Source organism: Cervus canadensis, chromosome 1 (genome assembly GCF_019320065.1).
Source record: "Cervus canadensis isolate Bull #8, Minnesota chromosome 1, ASM1932006v1, whole genome shotgun sequence".
NCBI lineage: Eukaryota > Metazoa > Chordata > Mammalia > Artiodactyla > Cervidae > Cervus > Cervus canadensis.
Window position 1 is genome coordinate 121,369,206 of NC_057386.1, and position 17,891 is coordinate 121,387,096.

General features: G+C 36.4%; 1 protein-coding gene across 6 annotated transcripts in view; it reads right to left on the reverse strand.

Annotated features, from left to right (window-relative positions):
- The window catches only part of TAOK3 (TAO kinase 3), a 188,589-nt gene that overhangs the window by 36,333 nt on the left and 134,365 nt on the right, over window positions 1-17,891 (reverse strand). For all 6 annotated transcript variants that reach the window (XM_043440185.1, XM_043440195.1, XM_043440204.1 and 3 more), the window contains 2 exons: window positions 12,026-12,193; window positions 9,032-9,238 (listed from right to left, as the gene is read on the reverse strand). In XM_043440185.1, the coding sequence (XP_043296120.1) occupies window positions 9,032-9,238; window positions 12,026-12,193 (375 nt within the window). The remainder of the gene's footprint in view (window positions 1-9,031; window positions 9,239-12,025; window positions 12,194-17,891) is intronic.

Sequence of the window (17,891 nt, forward strand, 5' to 3'; positions counted from 1 at the left end):
AAACCATTGTGAGAAGTCAGCTTTGCATTCTGTCTCTGACTATTTGGAATCTTTTATAATTGCTCTTTCTTTCTTCAGGAAATAAAATTATAAAGAGGTTTAAAAAACACAAAATTTTATTATATAGTGTAAAATGTTGACAAGTCAAAACATATAAATTCCTTGAGGAAAATTAAATTTTACACCCAGGTTTCTAAGTAAAAGAGAAGTGTCATGATTAAATTTATCATTGGGCTAATTTTCTTTTTCCCTTTTATAAAGTTAGAATGCTTCAGAATGTTGCGAGGGTATCTACCATTACATCTATATTTAGATTTTTTTTTCAGAATTACTCTATTGTGGCCTATTTTGCTTTCAAATAATGAAAGTACCTTTAATGCCACTGAAGGCATATATATCAAATTTGAGGGGTGTTCTACCTCTGTGCTGTCCAATAAGATAGGCTTTAGTCACATGAATATCTGAATTAAATAAAATGTAAAATTCAGTTTCTAAGTCACACCAGCTATGTTTCAAGCTAGCCACTAACTATGGCTACCATATTGAACACTGCAGACATTAATAATTTCTATCATTGCAGAAAATTCTATTAGATGGTACTATAGATTAAGAATGCATTTCAACCCATATTTTTGAAATTTGTAAAAAACGTACTTGATAGGTCAACTTAAAATTTTCTTATTATTTCCTTGGAAATCTAAAAACTCTTATTTCACTGGGCAAAGAGATATTAGGTGCAGGATATATGCACCTAGGTTTACGGTTCTAAAGATGAAGGCCCTGAGATCTACTGCCATTCAGATTATTTATTAATAAATATTTATTCCGAATATTAACTCCAAAATCAACCTTACTTAATGTTATAATCCCAGAAAAGCAATAAACTTCTAAATGCCAACAATCAGAAGAGATAGGCTCAGCAGAGACCTGTGGCTTTACAGGTCAGAGTTTTGGTATCAGTTAACTAAGTACAATTACTGAGAGGGAGCTCTTCAACGCTGTGGCAGCAGCTAAATTTCAAATTTTAATAACTTGATTTACAAAGTTAACCAGTGACACTAGAATCCACACTATTCACATAACAGAATAAAACAGAACACATTCATGTGCAAATAAGTATAACTCTAATATTAGTTTTCTATAATTTTCTAATAATTTTCTCTCACATAAAAATTAACACTTGTAGGTTAGGACTCTGCTTATCAAATTAAAAGTCACATCATATTAGCTAAGTTTTTAAACTCAAGGATACTGAAATACACTGGAAAAATTAAAATGTGAAATCAGTGATTTTAGTTGACATGTAGCAAATTACATAACCCACAATGGCATATTTAAAAAATAATGCTATTTTAGAACTTAGTCTGAGAGAATAGGTCCAAAATTTTAATCTACCTTAATAAATAATATTAAAAGTTTAAACCCTTGTGTTCTTCCCCATTTTAAATTTTATAAAAGAATTCTTAGTTCCTGTAGTAGCTTCGTAACAGAGATCACAAACATTAAAAGTCTCCAAATATGTGAGAGACCACAGGATGAGGCAGTATTTTTGTCTAACAGTGGATATGCACTTCAAGAGCACAGGGATAAATTTTAAAATATTCAACACCATTCTTTAAAGTTCAAAATTCTACAGACAACTTAAATAATAATGCAATTTTAAAACTAGGGCTTTGTGACTTGAAAAGCATGTAAGAACAGATTAAACTATCAGCTTTATTAGGTTTGTATTCTGTTGGTTATATCACCCCTTCAAGCAACAGCCCCTTTGAGAACGACTGTACCTGCCTCCCAGAGTTTCCGATCTGAACACGTTTTAAGATCAATACTGGTGAGGGTCAATTTTCTATTTTATGCAGTTAAGCACCACTGAATATGATTTACAAATGAAGATGAGAGGGTCAACATCTCTGATGCTGAAGAATGATTTTTAGAAGTTTAAGAATAAATATGTTTTACTTTACCAAGACAATATATATGACTTGCTTATAATTTATCCTTAAAATCTTATTATCCAGAAACAAGCAAAATAGCTCTCTGAAATACATGGTTTTGGGACCAGTTTTAAGTAAATTTATACTGTCCTTTCATTATAAAAAGAAATAAAATTTCTTCAGATTAAAAACTTTACTATTATTCCCTGGACAAAGGGCTTTACTTTTATGTAGAAGTTTTCTCCTAAATGTCTTGACTATTTATGCTTCTGAAGTGATATGGTGTGGTCACTCACTCAGAGTTTCTAGATTAATTTGAAATTAACCTTGGAAACCACTCCACTTTTGGTATACCTTTATCACACTCTCATCATACTTACATTCATTTGTGCATGAGACTGTGAGCTTTGTGAAGGCAGAGTAAATGTGTTTCAAAAAACCTCAGTCTTTGCAGCACCTATCATGGTGCTTGATACTCTGTGGGCATTCAAAAAATGTTTGCTGAATAAATAAGCTCAAGAATATAGGTCTGAGAAGATTCTGAGAAAGTGACTTTGTTTTTTTATTATTTAACATAATTCTAATTCATATTTCATAAAAACCTGTCACTTTGTACTTTAAGGCAGTTGCAAAACAGTGACACACACACAAGCACACCTTTACATGGTGGGGTTGGAGGGGATCTAAAAATGGCTCTTTTTTCTGGCGATGAGAAGTTTTTTTACAGATTCCCATACCTTTCATGCTGTGGAGAGGGATCAGCAAACCCACCATCTCTTTTGTTTTGTTCATTTCAAAATGATTAAATGATTGCCTAAGCAGGTGCAGCTATCAAAAGCTGGGGCTAGAGGAAGGGGAGAAGATGGAAAAGGGTGTCTTCACCTGGAAAGATAGCTGTTAGGGAGAAAAAATGACTGGCAGAACACTGAAAGAAGGTACCACGGAGGGGTGGTTTGTACGACTGCTCTGTTCAAGAAACATTACCTTCATATATTAATTTACTTTTACTTGGCCAAATGCAAGTTGAAGAGTCAAAGAAACTGCCCTGCTCTTCAGCAAAAATAATAGGAAAGGCCACTGAAGCAAGTGGAAATTAAACTAGAACATCCTATCCCCTCAAGGACATTTCTTTTTTTCCTCTTACGAAAATGGGGAAAACTGTTCTTTTTTTAAAGAAGGGGAAAAAAACCCCTCACTAATATTGACTAATAGGAAGGGTCAAGGAAAGCTTTAGGAGTTAGAAGAGAACAATTTTTTAAAAAACTGATCTCTAAACGGGGGCCATGATGACTAGAGTTCATTAGGCATACTAGAAACAACAAATTGATTAGTGAACAAAGAATTTTAATACATAAAAGTCTCATGATCTATATTAACAGAAGGCAGCCGCAAGCAAAAATAAGTGATTGTAGACTTTAACAAAATAAAAATATACCTTTCAATTGTCAAATTAAAAACAACAGACTTTTGTTGCTTAGAACAATATTAAAATCTGCTTGCTACCGCTGTACACCCAATTGTTTTAAGGTGTAGGGTGGAGGCTCAGAGGCAGCCTAGGCTACAGCAAAAAAAACCAATCTGGATTAAGAGTTTGCCCTGGACTCACTTGTGAATAATCAAGAACTGAGGTGTAGAGTTGTGCCCCATAAAAGTTCATCTTCATGTCAGTTCACAAAACATTTATTGGGTGCTTACTATGTGATAGGGGCTTCCCAGGTGGCACTAGTGGTAAAGAAACTGCTTGCCAATGCAGGTAGACTAAGAGACACAGGTTTGATCCCTGTGTCAGGAAGATCCCCTGGAGGAGGGCCCAGCAACCCACTGCAGTATTCTTGCCTAGAGAATCTCATGGACAGAGGAGCCTGGCAGGCTGCAGTCCAAAGGGTTGCACAAAATCATGCACGACTGAGCAACTTAGCATGCATGCATGCACAATGTGTTAGACACCCAGCTAGGTTGTATGTGAAGAGAGATGTCCTGGAGAAGCAAACAGTCTAGATATGTAGTGATACTCATGTTATTGGAAAAAGCAGTGTGGCAACGCTAGAACGGAGAAAAGAAGTAAGTGCCTAAAGTTTATTTTATCAGAATATACCTTTAGACTTATCAAATCATTCTTGTTCAAAAGGAAGACTGGATTAGGATTCCTTCAGGGCCAGGGAAAGACCAGAGTAGAGGCAAAGATTGTAGAGAGGGAAGTAACTTGAAATTCTGGTGTTAAAGGAAAATTTTCAGTGTCCCACTTTGTATTTTTTGGGCTTGATCTATGATAGGTCTGTCCTCCTAAAATCAGGACATCTTTATTCTGGATGCAGAACAGTTAGTTGCAAATCACGCTCTTAACAGTTATACATGGCCCTTAAAAGTAAGTTTACTTCCTATATAAAATGGGCATTCTGCTCATATATGATTTGACTAATTTTGCATATGTCTGCAATCTTAATTATAACAGTTAAGAGCGGGGAACAAAACAATTCCCCATCCTTATTCTTACATTTTAATATTTATTAAGCAAGTTCTTATTGTCAAGAGTACTATTATTGGAGACAATCTATTTAAGTCTTTCAAACCATAAAAATAATATTTAATATTATTCAAGCCTTTTAAACCATTATGTTCAAAATAGCATGGTGTTTAGTATCTGGTAAGCAATTTATTCACTGTGTATTTTTTGTTTGTTAATTCACTCATTACTTAGATATTTACTGAGTGCCTATGCTGTGCCAGGCACTGTTCTAAGGTGTTGAGATACAGCACAGAACAAGGTAAGCATAATTTTAGCTATGATGAAATTTACACCCAAATTATGAAATAATGAATTAGTACATAGTATAATTTTAGATAGTGACAAGTATAAAAAAAGACAATAAAATAGGATAATGAGATAATGGGTAGAACATTGTTTATAAAATGATAATTCAGTGATACATAGGCTTTTCTATATCAAGGCATCTCTTTACCAAACAACTTGAAAGCCATATTAGACACTTACTCTTTTAAAATTTACAGGAATAGAAGCACAAAATTTTAGAGTTGGAAACAATGTTGGAAATCATACAGAACAACTCCTTATTTTACAGATGGAAAAACTGAGGTTTGGAGAGGTTTGTGACTTGTCCAAAGTAAAATAAAACTAACAGTGGCAGACAGAACTTAAAACTAGTTTCCTCATTCCTAGAGTCCACTACCTTTCTGTTGAGAGTTTAAGATCCTACTTTATTTATGTTCCCAAGTGAAAAACTTCGAAGTCAAGTAAAAAAACAAATATGAAACTTATGAAAAATTTATTTCTATTAAGTTTAAAGACATTAAGCCCAAGTATAAGGCTAAATGGGTTTCATGAAGAGATACCATTATTTAATATTAAGTTTTTATATACAATGGGCTTCCTTGATGGCTCAGATGGCAAAAAATCTGCCTTCAATGCAGGAGACCTGAGTTCTATCCCTGGGTTGGTAAGATGCCCTGGAGAAGGGAATGGCAACCCACTCCAGTATTCTTGCCTGGAGAATTCCATGAACAGAGGAGTCTAGGGGGCTACAGTTCATGGGGGTTGCAAAGAGTCGGACATGACTGACTGACTAAGCACATATATATAACATGCTCTATTCTTCTAACCTGCTTCTATGTTTTCCTTTTCTTAATTGTGGTAAAATAAAGATACCATCTTGATTATTTTCAAGTGTATGGTTCAGTGCTGATACACTTATAATGCTATGTAACTATCAGCATCACATCACCCCTATAACTCTTTTCTCTTTGTAAAACTGAAGCTCTGTGCCCCATTAAATAGCAATTCCCTATTAATCCTCTCCCCAAATCCTTAGTAACTATCATTGTACTTTCCATGATTTTGATTATGCTAAGAGCCTCATATAAGTGGAATCATACAGCATTTGTCTTTTTGTGACAGGTACATTTGTTCCACTTAGCATAATGTCTTCACGGTTCAACCACATTGTATTAATGGCATAAGGCAGAATTTCCTTCCTTTTAAAGGTTGAATAATACTCCGTTGTATGTATATAACACATTTTGTTTATTCATTCATCATTTACATTGCTTCCACCTCTCTGCTGTTTTTGTGAATAAGGCTGCCGTGAACAGGGGTGTACAAAAATCTCTTTGAGACCCTGCTTTCAGTGCTTTTGGATATATACTGAGAAGTGGAATTGCTAGGTTATATGGTAATTCTAGTTTTAATTTTTCAAGGAAACACCATTTTCCACAGTGGTTGTACCCTTTTCAAACCCTACCAATAATGAACAGGGTTCTAATTTTTCCATATCCTCAGCAACACTTGTTACATTCTGTTTTTTTAAATAGTGGTCACTCTAATGTGTTGATAGCTACACATATGGGTGGTATCTTACTGTAATTTTGATTAGAATTTCCCTAATGATTGATAATGTTGGGGATCTTTTCATATGCTCATTGATCATTTTTATATCTTCTTTGGAGAAATGGTGATTCAAGTCCTTACTCACTTTTGATTCCAGTTGTTTTTTTTCCTCTTTCACTGTTGCTGTTGAGTTTTAGGAGTTCTCCATATATTCTGGATATTGATTCTTTATAAGATAGATGATTTGCAGGTATTTTCTCCCATTCTGTGGGTTTCCCTTTCACTCAGTTGATTGTTTCTACCATCGTACTTCCTTGCTTATATTTTAAAGTTAACTAATTCATAGTTTTATTTGTAGATGTTTTTCAATTTTTTTTATCACATTACCTCTATATTTAATAATTAAATAGAAATACATTTTAGAAAAATTTTCCTGACAAATATTTTCTGTATATCGAACACAACTATCTTCTATTTCAAATTATAAATTAAAATCTTATCTTCTTAAGATTAGACCAAGGAGAAAAAGGCACTGAAAGGCCCAAACTATTACAAGAAAGCTCTATACCAGCCTGCAAATATTAAAATTAAAACCTCCAATGAGTTCAAGACCAGGGTCTTCTTTCTTGTTGATTATGCCAGTAATCTAATTTTATTGATTATTCCAGTAATCTAATCTAATTATCTCTCTTCTAATTTTGGGTGTTCATTTGAGATGTCCTAGAGTAAAAAGATCCAACAGAATTCCTCTTCTTTTTTTTGCTCTCTATCCCCACAAAGCCCTAGAGCTAAAAGAAAAAAGTCAATATCTCTCAGCATCCATGATAATTCCTTTGAAAAAGAGAGCCCAGCAAAACCTTTTCCACCCTTCAAATACTTGACCATTTGCCCATGTTTAAACACAGCTGACTGACAATGCTGAACTCTTAGCAGATTTCTTCATCTGCATGGTATCACTCGTTTCCTCAAAATGCTTTTATGGCTTTCTAATAATCTGGGTCCTTGCTGTCACTCTGGTCCTAATTCACTCTCCACATAGTCCTCCAAGCTCTAATTTCTCAGATTTTTCTCCTTTTCCTTGAACATACAAAATTCCTTGTCTCAGGGCCTTTGTACCTATTGCTTCCTCACCCCCATCTTTCACCCCAAATTAGCTAACCTCTATTTGTCTCTGAAGTTTGAGCTTGAATGTCATTTCACTGGGGAGATTTTCCTCTACTCCCTGATAGAATAAGTCCTCCTTTTACCCAGAACAAGTTTTAAAATTACACGATAAATTTACTTGTGTGATTATCTGCTTAATCTCCCCCACAGATAATAAGCTCCATGAAGGCATCATGTCTGTTTTGTCTGTATCCAAAGGGCCTACTATAGTTCCTTGCAGATAATAGGGGTCCCCACCAATGTTTGTTGAATAAATGAGTAAGTTAATCAGTTCAGAAAATAAACGTGATCCCTCCACTACTCATGACTAGGCACCAATATATTTTCACATGCTCTTCATCCTTACCTGTTTAATTTTTTTTTCTCCCAATAAAAATACACAACCAGCAGACATCTAAGTGGAAAAAATTCTCAAACCTGCTCTCCTACTGGAGTTAGAATGTAATCACTCATATTTATTAAAATGAGTACATACACCAGAGAAGGCAATGGCAACCCACTCCAGTACTCTTGCCTGGAAAATCCCATGGACGGAGGAGCCTGGTAGGCTGCAGTCCATGGGGTTGCAAAGAGTCTGACACGACTGAGGGACTTCACTCTCCCTTTTCACTTTCATGCATTGGAGAAGGAAAAGGTTACCCACTCCAGTGTTCTTGCCTGGAGAATCCCAGGGATGGCGGAGTCTGGTGGGCTGCTGTTTATGGGGTCGCACAGAGTTGGACATAACTGAAGCAACTTAGCAGCAGCAGCAGTACATACACAACTCACATATACCTAATATGGAAAAAGTTATAAAGGATTCTTTTCTATAGTTCCATATTATGAACTGCTTATCTAAGGTACTTAAAACACTTTTGGGAATTCCTCCAGAAAAAATCATTGATAATTCTGTGAAATACTCATCTTATAGAAATTGCTTTGAAAGAAGCTTAAAAATCATTTTTCATTTTATTTTTTTTTCATTTTTCATTTTAAAATAAAGCATGTCAAATTATAAATCATGATAGGCTTTGTGTGAAATGAATGATCCTCCATTGGAAAAGTAAAGTCAAAACAAAAAACAGAATCATTAACTCAAAAGTCAGAATATTTAAACTGACATAGAGCTGGTCTTAGAAGAATTAGAAATGACAAATCCAAGAAACAACAAAAAAGAGTGGAAACTTTTTCTAAAACAAAGAGTATTTTGGGACTACTCAGTAAGAAACATACATCTGAAATACTTCTAAAAGGTCACAAGCAACAGGTTTTACTCAGAAAGCTTTTAAGGTCAACAGTATTAAGGTTATTGGTTTAGAAAGAAACTTAACTGGTTTCTTTGACGTGGAGATTTATGGATTTATTTGTTTTTGTTTATTTGATGGTGGTGGACATCAGAGTAACAAGAGAGGAAGATGAAAAAACAGGCACAAATACAGCTTGCCTAGTCCTTCATTATCTTTTTTTACCAAAAAGAACTATCATGTGCTCAGCTGAGTTCCATAATTTCAGTTGTAAAGAGGGAACTAAAATATCTGAATGCTACATGACCTGAGTTGGCTTCATAACAATGGGCAAAACCTAGCACTGTGAAGGGGATCATGAAACTTACCTTCTTATGCACAACAGAGGAAGTGGAATTTACTGGGCTTTCATCATCATGCATCATGACAAGTTCAGAGCTGCTATCATCCATGACCTCTTGCATGCTGTTCACGCTGCTGCCCTGGCTGCCTGTGCTCACAGACATGCTTGGGATGGAGTGGTTGCTGCCCAGGCTGTCCAATTCCCTGCTCAGACTGGTTCCATGTTCGCTGTCCTATAAACATGGGGCACTTGGGTTAAAAAAAAAATTCCTGGAGATAAAGCACCAATCCATTGACTAAGCTATTAAGTACATTCAATTTTGCAGTGCCAAGTTGCTTTTCTGCCAAATCTGCAAGATGAAACTTTTAATGTAGTGGCTCCACTATTCCACCACCATTTTCAGACATCTCTGATTCACTTTGATGCTTTCCCCAAGGGCTATTCTGGACATGGGCCATAAGGTTCCAAATGCTGCTACCCCAGGGCTTTCCCCCATCATATGCAACTATCACATTGTATCGTTACTTGGTAAGCAGAACTAGCCAGGTCAATTTTCTAAGAGACTTTCAGGAACTCAAGGTGCTAGGGAAAGACTGCAGGCTACTGAAAAGGGGATCTCTAGGATAGCTACAAACACGGCAGTGGGCACTTGAAGCTCAAAGAGGATAAAAAGAGTTTTCAGAGGTTGACAAGCAATATGCTCTTTTTGCAAGTCATTATTGAAAACTTCATATCTGAACAGGTATATTAATTCTACTGTCCTGCACAGGTAATTAAATTCTGCCTCCCTCAAGCAATTCTATCAAGCTTACCTCTGTAATCTTATTAAATATATCTGTTAAATAATACTGGTATTCATCACTACTAGTCCAAAGACTACTATTTGAGAAATGCTAAAATAATCAGAACATATAATTTATCCATCACAGTGGGTATCTTTTGATACAAGATTAAATAATATAATTAAAGCAACTTAGCTCCAAATAAACCCTATTTTCAAAGAACCATACTCTGTACCTACATAACTTTAATGAATTGCTACTTAGCCATGGAAATATAAGGAGTCACTGACAAAGGTAGTTTGAGTAGTTTAAAATGATAGATAATACATTATATTTTTAATAATTTATTTTCCCAATTAAAGGGGCCCCTTTGTATATACGCAATCAAGAGATTTTTATATTCCAGTTCAGCTTTCTTAATTTTATTTTTATAATTATTGATAAAATAATTTTATTTTCTTTTATATTAAAAAGTTAAACTAAAATTCATTCTTCATTCTTTCCCTGTTTTTAATCTATTTTTAGAAGAAGAGTCCTTTCTTTTGTTCAAGGCTAATCCCTGCACTAACGTTCTTACTGCTATGCACTTTCTGAGATCCTAATTCCTTAACTGTGTCTCTTTCCTCTATCTTCAACGCCTCTATCCTGGCTCCTTTCCTTCTGCATATAAGTATGAAGAGACTTGCTTTATATGTATGTACCTTTCTACATACTGCCCTTTGTCATTTTTCCTTCTTGACCCAATTTATGCATCTTAAAATGACCAACTTTCACTATCTTTACTTTCTCACTTCCCACTTATTCTATAACCCACAGTAAATGACTATTCATCCTAACTATTCCTATAAAACTGCTTTTACTAAGGTGATCAAGAAGGTCCTACTTATAAAACCCAGTTAACACTGTTTTCAGTCCTTGTTTAACTTGACTGCTCTGTGGCATCTGATGGTATTTGTAGCTCCCTCCTTGAAGCTGTGTTAACTTATAACATCTGTGATGCCTTTATCTCCCAGGTTTCCCTTTTCCTTTTTTAAAATTTTTCTTTTTTTCCATTTATTTTTATTAGTTTGAGGCTAATTACTTAACAATATTGTAGTGGTTTTTGCCATACATTGACATGAATCAGCCATGGATTTACATGTGTTCCCCATCCCGATCCCCGCTCCCGCCTCCCTCCCTATCCCATCCCTCTGGGTCTTCCCAGTGCACCAGCCCTGAGCACTTGTCTCATGCATCCAACCTGGACTGGTGATCTGTTTCACCCTTGATAGTATACTTGTTTCAATGCTATTCTCTCAGAACATCCCACCCTCGCCTTCTCCCAGAGTCCAAAAGTCTGTTCTGAACATCTGTGTTTCCCTTTTCTTATGTGGCATGGACTCTCTTCTCATTTTACATTCAACTCCTGATTCATCATCATTTTAATGTCCTTGACCCCCAACCAACTACCCTTTACCCAGACCTCTTTCCTACGTTCTAGATTTGTATATCCCAATCAAACACTAGACATCTCTATTCAGGCCTCTTCGACTAATTCTTCTTAAACTATTTGACTTAAACTAAAGTCATTTTCTGTAAAAACTCCACCTGTACACTGTGTCAATAGCGTATGATGCCAAGACCTTAGACTCAGCAGGCATCAAACTGAAATCATCCTAAACCAACTCTTCCTCCTTGGTTCTTCTCTGTTCTTGGTACTGACACACTCTAGTCATTGAAGCACAAATGCTCAGAGTCACCATAAGCTCCCCCTCATCTGTCACGGTCAGTGAGAAGCGCTGTACTAAGTTCACCCCTCTAGTGTTTCTCAATGTTCCTTCTCCCCAATTCCCATGAATACTGCCCTTACTGCCTCCTGCATGGACTATTACCCAGAAAGTTATCCATTCATATCCATCTTACATTCTGATGCCAGGATAATCTTCCTAAAGCACAGCACAAAAGTGCCCTGTAACTGCCTGTCAAAAGTGACCCACCTCTTCACTAATCCCACCAGCAGATGACTTATTCTCTCCCCACTATGGACCCCTACCGTGTGCTCCACCTCTGTAACACTGTTCATATTTTATCTTATTATTTTTTTCAATGTCTCTTTTGCAACTGTGCATGTCTCCTAAGGCAGAAATATCAATTATAAAAATTGTTATTCCCCAAAGTGTTTTTCATAGCATCCCAGTCCAGAACTTTTTCATATAGTAGGTACCCTATAAGTGTTCCCTAAAAGAAACTCAACCTACTTCTTCATCTTCCTGTGACTCATTCAAGGGTCCATTTCGTGTCTCTTGGAAAAGGATCTTTTTCATTTTCCGGTACTGTAGGTTATCTAGCTCACGAACGGCATCTTTTGTCCTCTGTATGAGGTCAATAAGGACACGAAGTGGACGGTCTCGTCGAACGAAGTCATGCTGATCAAGGGAAGAGAAAAAAACAGAAACTGATAATGAGGAGACATAGTTTTAGGTGCAAGATTTAGATGTAAAGACAAATCAACGTAAAACAGTTCTGTGGATTTTGCAGAAATAACAAGATACAATTTTCATCTCATGTAACCTCTTATCTTGTATAAATCTCATAAAGCGATAATCATGTTTTTTCTCTTCTTCCTCAAGCCACGTTTTGTGGACTTGTCCCAGAATTTACTTGAGAATTCTTGAGGTTTACTTTACCATGCAAGTAATAACAATGACTAGCACTTTAAATAGTAGCTGAGAGCTTGTGACTTTCAAACCTGAAACTATGTAATAAGCAAAAGCAATGCAAAGTATAGAATATTCTTGTTGTAATCTGCCTCAATCCTCTTTCTCACTCTCTACCCTTTTAAAGACAGACTTCTGAATATTTTGTTTTCTACTTCTGTGGTCATATACAGTATATGCTTGAAAATGTGGCAGTTATCCCATTTATCTCAGAGATCAGAATTCTGGCAACTTCATCTTCCCTTTACAGAGCTGTACAATGAGAAATAAGGCAAAAGGGTCTCCAAGGGGTTAAAATATTCACCCCAGAGTCTGTAAGCTTTTCTTGCTGTAAACAGTCTTCACTTTCAATATTATCAATGATCTTTAACACATATTCTGGTTTCCTGGTTTCTCAGCCAACAGCAGTTTAGAAAGAGGGAACAAAAGAAGGAGAATAGAGGACTGAGAATTGTTAGTTACTTTTGCTGAAAAGAGAGTCTGTTGAAAAGGTATCTGACCACCTGACAGTAAAGAGAAGGAAATTCCATGATTAACACACCAAGCAAGCAACCAACCAACCAAATAAAAATGAACCAGGGTTTGTGGGCTATTTTGTAAAGGGGCAACTGTCCTTCATACACTTTTTTTATATACCAAGATTTCATGAAATGCTATTATTTCTGAATAATCAAGAAGTGGCATTATATTCATTAAGCTTTCTTGAGGAAGGCAGAGAAGCATATCACGTATTTTAACAAGATCACCACAAAAAATGATCAAAAGGAGGAGGAGGAAATTTTGTTCTTTAAAGGAAAAGTTTCAGTTATGTGGAAAATTTGCTTATGTGAAATTATAATTTGAACATATTGGGAAAATGAGGTATAATGTGGTAGGCCTCAGATGATGGAATGGATTTAATTTCTTTATAAGTTAAACAGATATAAAAGAGGAGCAGGACCACTGTGAGAAAAAAAATCTGTATGTCTTGGGGTTCTTCACTCTTGACTTTGCTGTCCAGGGAATTGTGGCTTTTGCTCCTATTTTAATAAAATATCTATTTCTCTGCAAAGAATCCTTTCTGAAAATGAAACACCATTCCTGGAAGGAAGAGTAGCTTGCATATTTGAAGAGGAGAACGCAAGGGAGAAAGCAAAATTATTTGGCTACTTCAGTGCTAGCAATTAGACAAGAATAAATCAGTTTTTAGTAAACTTCAAGCTATAACCTAGGATACTGAATTTTAGAGGAGAAGTAACTCTTAGTAATTCTTTTATTTCCAAGATGAGGAATTTTAGGCCCAGAGAGGTTAAGTGATTTACCCAGCTAAACAATGGAAGAGCTAGAATGGCCACCCAGGTTTCTTTATTTGGGAGTTTGTTTTCTGGGGGTCTACCACAGAGTTGATCATGGCATTAACTGTGACAGACACTGTGACCTAGTTATCCTTCATTCCAATCTCTTTTTCTTGCCTTTCTTTCTTTTTTTTTTTTTTTAAATTTTTTTTATTAGTTGGAGGCTAATTACTTCACAACATTTCAGTGGGTTTTGTCATACATTGATATGAATCAGCCATAGATTTACACTTATTCCCCATCCCGATCCCCCCTCCCACCTCCCTCTCCACCCGATTCCTCTGGGTCTTCCCAGTGCACCAGGCCCGAGCACTTGTCTCATGCATCCCACCTGGGCTGGTGATCTGTGCCTTTCTTTCTTGAAAGTAATAAAAAGTATAAGACCTGGACTCCATCTTTCTTTGCACGTGTAATTAGCAACGTGACCGAGTTCTGGCCAAATTCTGAGATATAGGCAGAAACCCCAGAGGAAGGCTTTGTTTTCCAGGATAAAAAGCAAGGCACAGGAAGAGAAGGCGTTTTACTCTTTGTCCTGCCTCTTTTCTCCTGCCTGGAATAAAGTCTGAATCCCAGAAACACAGGAGCCATTTTGTGACCAAGAAGACAAAAGTCAAGTGCAAAGAATGGTAAAGTATTAGGACAGGAAGACAGGAGGAGCTATTGAGCTGCTTACAGGTATGGACTGCTTCTAACACCTCCTTTCCTAAATCCTGGACTTCTTATTTTAGGAGGTAATTAAACCTTAAAATATTTCAAAACTGATATACCTAATGTCTTAAAAACATCTCACGGTCTCCTTTGTAAAGTCTGGCCTTAACAGTCAGTTCCTGCTTGAATTTCTAGGCTCCAATCTAGTCACTCCTATTCCCTGTTCCACCCAATGCGGCATACTGGTAGATCATTCTTGTCTCTGCCATGGGTTTCACACCTGCATGTCTTTTTCCCTGTTCTTTTCCCCATGTTCTTTCTTTCCCATGTCTTTTTCCCATGTTCTTTCTGCCTGCAATACCATCTCTTCATTGTTCTCCAAACCCATACAGTCAAAAGGTTCTCAGATCATTTTCAAAGAATGCTTTCATTGTTCTTGGAAATATGTTTACTTTAAACATTTAAATAATACACAGAAATCAATAAAAGACAGTAAAAGAAAATCAAAATTCTGCCATCCAGAAATAAATGAAATATCATTTTAGACACTTTCCCTCCCTCTCTCTCTCTCACTCTCTCAGAATGATGGATATCCAGAAATAATTTTACATGAGAAACTTATTACACATGGTAATTTAAAAAATAATCTATTAAATTAAGGTATATTTGAATTTCATAGAATTAGAGGAGTCTAAAGAAAGGCAATCCCAAAGAATGCTCAAACTACTGCACAATTGCACTCATCTTACACGCTAGTAAAGTAATGCTCAAAATTCTCCAAGCCAGGCTTCGGCAATACGTGAACTGAGAACTTCCAGATGTTCAAGCTGGTTTTAGAAAAGGCAGAGGAACCAGAGATCAAATTGCCAATATCTGCTGGATCATCGAAAAAGCAAGAGAGTTCCAGAAAAACATCTATGTCTGCTTTACAGACTATGCCAAAGCCTCCAACTGTGTGGATCACAATAAACTGTGGAAAATTCTTCAAGAGATGGGAATACCAGACCACCTGACCTGCCTCTTGAGAAACCTGTATGCAGGTCAGGAAGCAACAGTTAGAACTGGACATGGGACAACAGACTGGTTCCAAATAGGAAAAGGAGTACGTCAAGGCTGTATATTGTCACCCTGCTTATTTAGTTTATATGCAGAGTACATCATGAGAAACGCTGGGCTGGAAGAAGCACAAGCTGGAATCAAGATTGCCGGGAGAAATATCAATAACCTCAGATATGCAGATGACACCACCCTTATGGCAGAAAGTGAAGAGGAACTAAAGAGCCTCTTGATGAAAGTCAAAGAGGAGAGTGAAAAAGTTGGCTTAAAGCTCAACATTGAGAAAACTAAGATCATGGCATCTGGTCCCACCTCATGGGAAATAGATGGGGAGACAGTGGAAACAGTGTCAGACTTTATTTTTTTGGGCTCTAAAATCACTGCAGATGGTGACTGCAGCCATGAAATTAAAAGACGCTTACTCCTTGGAAGGAAAGTTATGACCAACCTAGATAGCATATTAAAAAGCAGAGACATTACTTTGCCAACAAAGGTCCGTCTGGTCAAGGCTATGGTTTTTCCAGTGGTCATGTATGGATGTGAGAGTTGGACTGTGAAGAAAGCTGAGTCCCGAAAAATTGATGCTTCTAAACTATGGTATTGGAGAAGACTCTTTAGAGTCCCTTGGACTGCAAGGAGATCCAACCAGTCCATCCTGAAGGAGATCAGTCCTGGGTATTCATTGGAAGGACTGATGGCTGAAGCTGAAACTCCAATACTTTGGCCACCTCATGCGAAGAGTTGACTCATTGGAAAAGATCCTGATGCTGGGAGGGATTGGGGGCAGGAGGAGAAGGGGGCGACACAGGATGAGATGGCTGGATGGCATCACCGACTCGATGGGCATGAGTCTGAGTAAACTCTGGGAGTTGGTGAGGGACAGGGAGGCCTGGCATGCTGTGATTCATGGGGTCGCAAAGAGTCAGACACGACTGCGCGACTGAACTGAACTGAACTGAAAGTAAGATGACTGCTTAATGTTAGTTAAAATTTCTTCACCAAGAGTTACCAGTTCCTAAGAGACCGTCTAGAGTTAAGGGGGAAAAAAAAGATCATGCAAAGCTTTAAGAGATTAGAGTTACTTAAAAAAGACTTTCAGTTTAAGAACTGTTATTGACTACCCTGAAAAACAGGAAAATTAGTACATTTACATTTCTTTCCTACCCCTACTTCTTTCTAGGTACATTATTATTTTCACATTATTAATACATATACTGAAAATGTGTATAACATTTACATTCTGCTTTTTAATCAAGCAATGATTTTACAGTAGTTCTCTATTTAATTCTTTGTGAAGGTGACATTTTAACATCAGGAAGAAAATGTTAGGAAAAGATGGATTATTTAAAAAATATTTGGGAATAATTAGAAAGCCAATTGGAGGGGAAAAAAGTTGAATTCCTTATAACAAATTTCTGCACCTCCTCCCCAAATTCCAGAATAAAGAATGTCAAAAGAGAAATAAGAAAATAATATTTGTAAGATTTACTACAAATTAACAAGGGGAAAGCCCTCAGACAAATGAGAAAGATCAACAGAGAGTTCACAGAAGAGGAAATGGAAATGGCTTGTCAACGTAAGAAAGACAATCTAATTCATAATGAGAAATACAACCTAAAATGACAGTGAGAAAAGATTTCCACTGAACTGATTAGAAGGTCAAAAAATTTTGGTATTCATACTTTGCTAACAGGACCATAAATTGGGGCATCCTCTTTGAGGAAAATTGGCAACACCTTTTTAAATTTAAAATTCACATTCCATTTGATTAGCAATTTTACTTCTAGGAATCTATTCTTTGGATATCTGTATATACAGGTACAAACTGACAAATGTGTGACGATATTTATTGTAGAATAGTTTGTAACAGCAAAACACTGTCAATACCATAAATGAGTTGGTTATAAAGACAACCATATAGTCCATCTGACTATATAATGGAGTCCTTAGAGACAATGAGATAGTTCTGCATGTAGTAATACGGAACAATACACAAAACACACTAAAAGTTAAAATATTCAGGGTAGAACAGTTTGCTACCATTGGTCCAAAAATTTAAAAGGATATTTAGTTCCATATGCATAGAATATTTCTAAAAGGACAAGTACAAAATTGGTGACAGCAGTTGCTAACTCTAGAGAAGGGCCTTGAATGGGAAGGTTTTCCCACTTTTCATTCTCTCTCTTCCACTGTATTTTTATCTTTTGAAATTTGTATTGCCTATTCAAAATGAAGAATGTATTCTTTTTACCATGCTAAACAAACACACAAACTAGTAGTGAATGAATAAATAAATGAATATTGGAGAGCAAACTTAAATTCAATGATCACCACCAGTTCTTTCACCAGTTTCTCCAGTCCCTAATTCA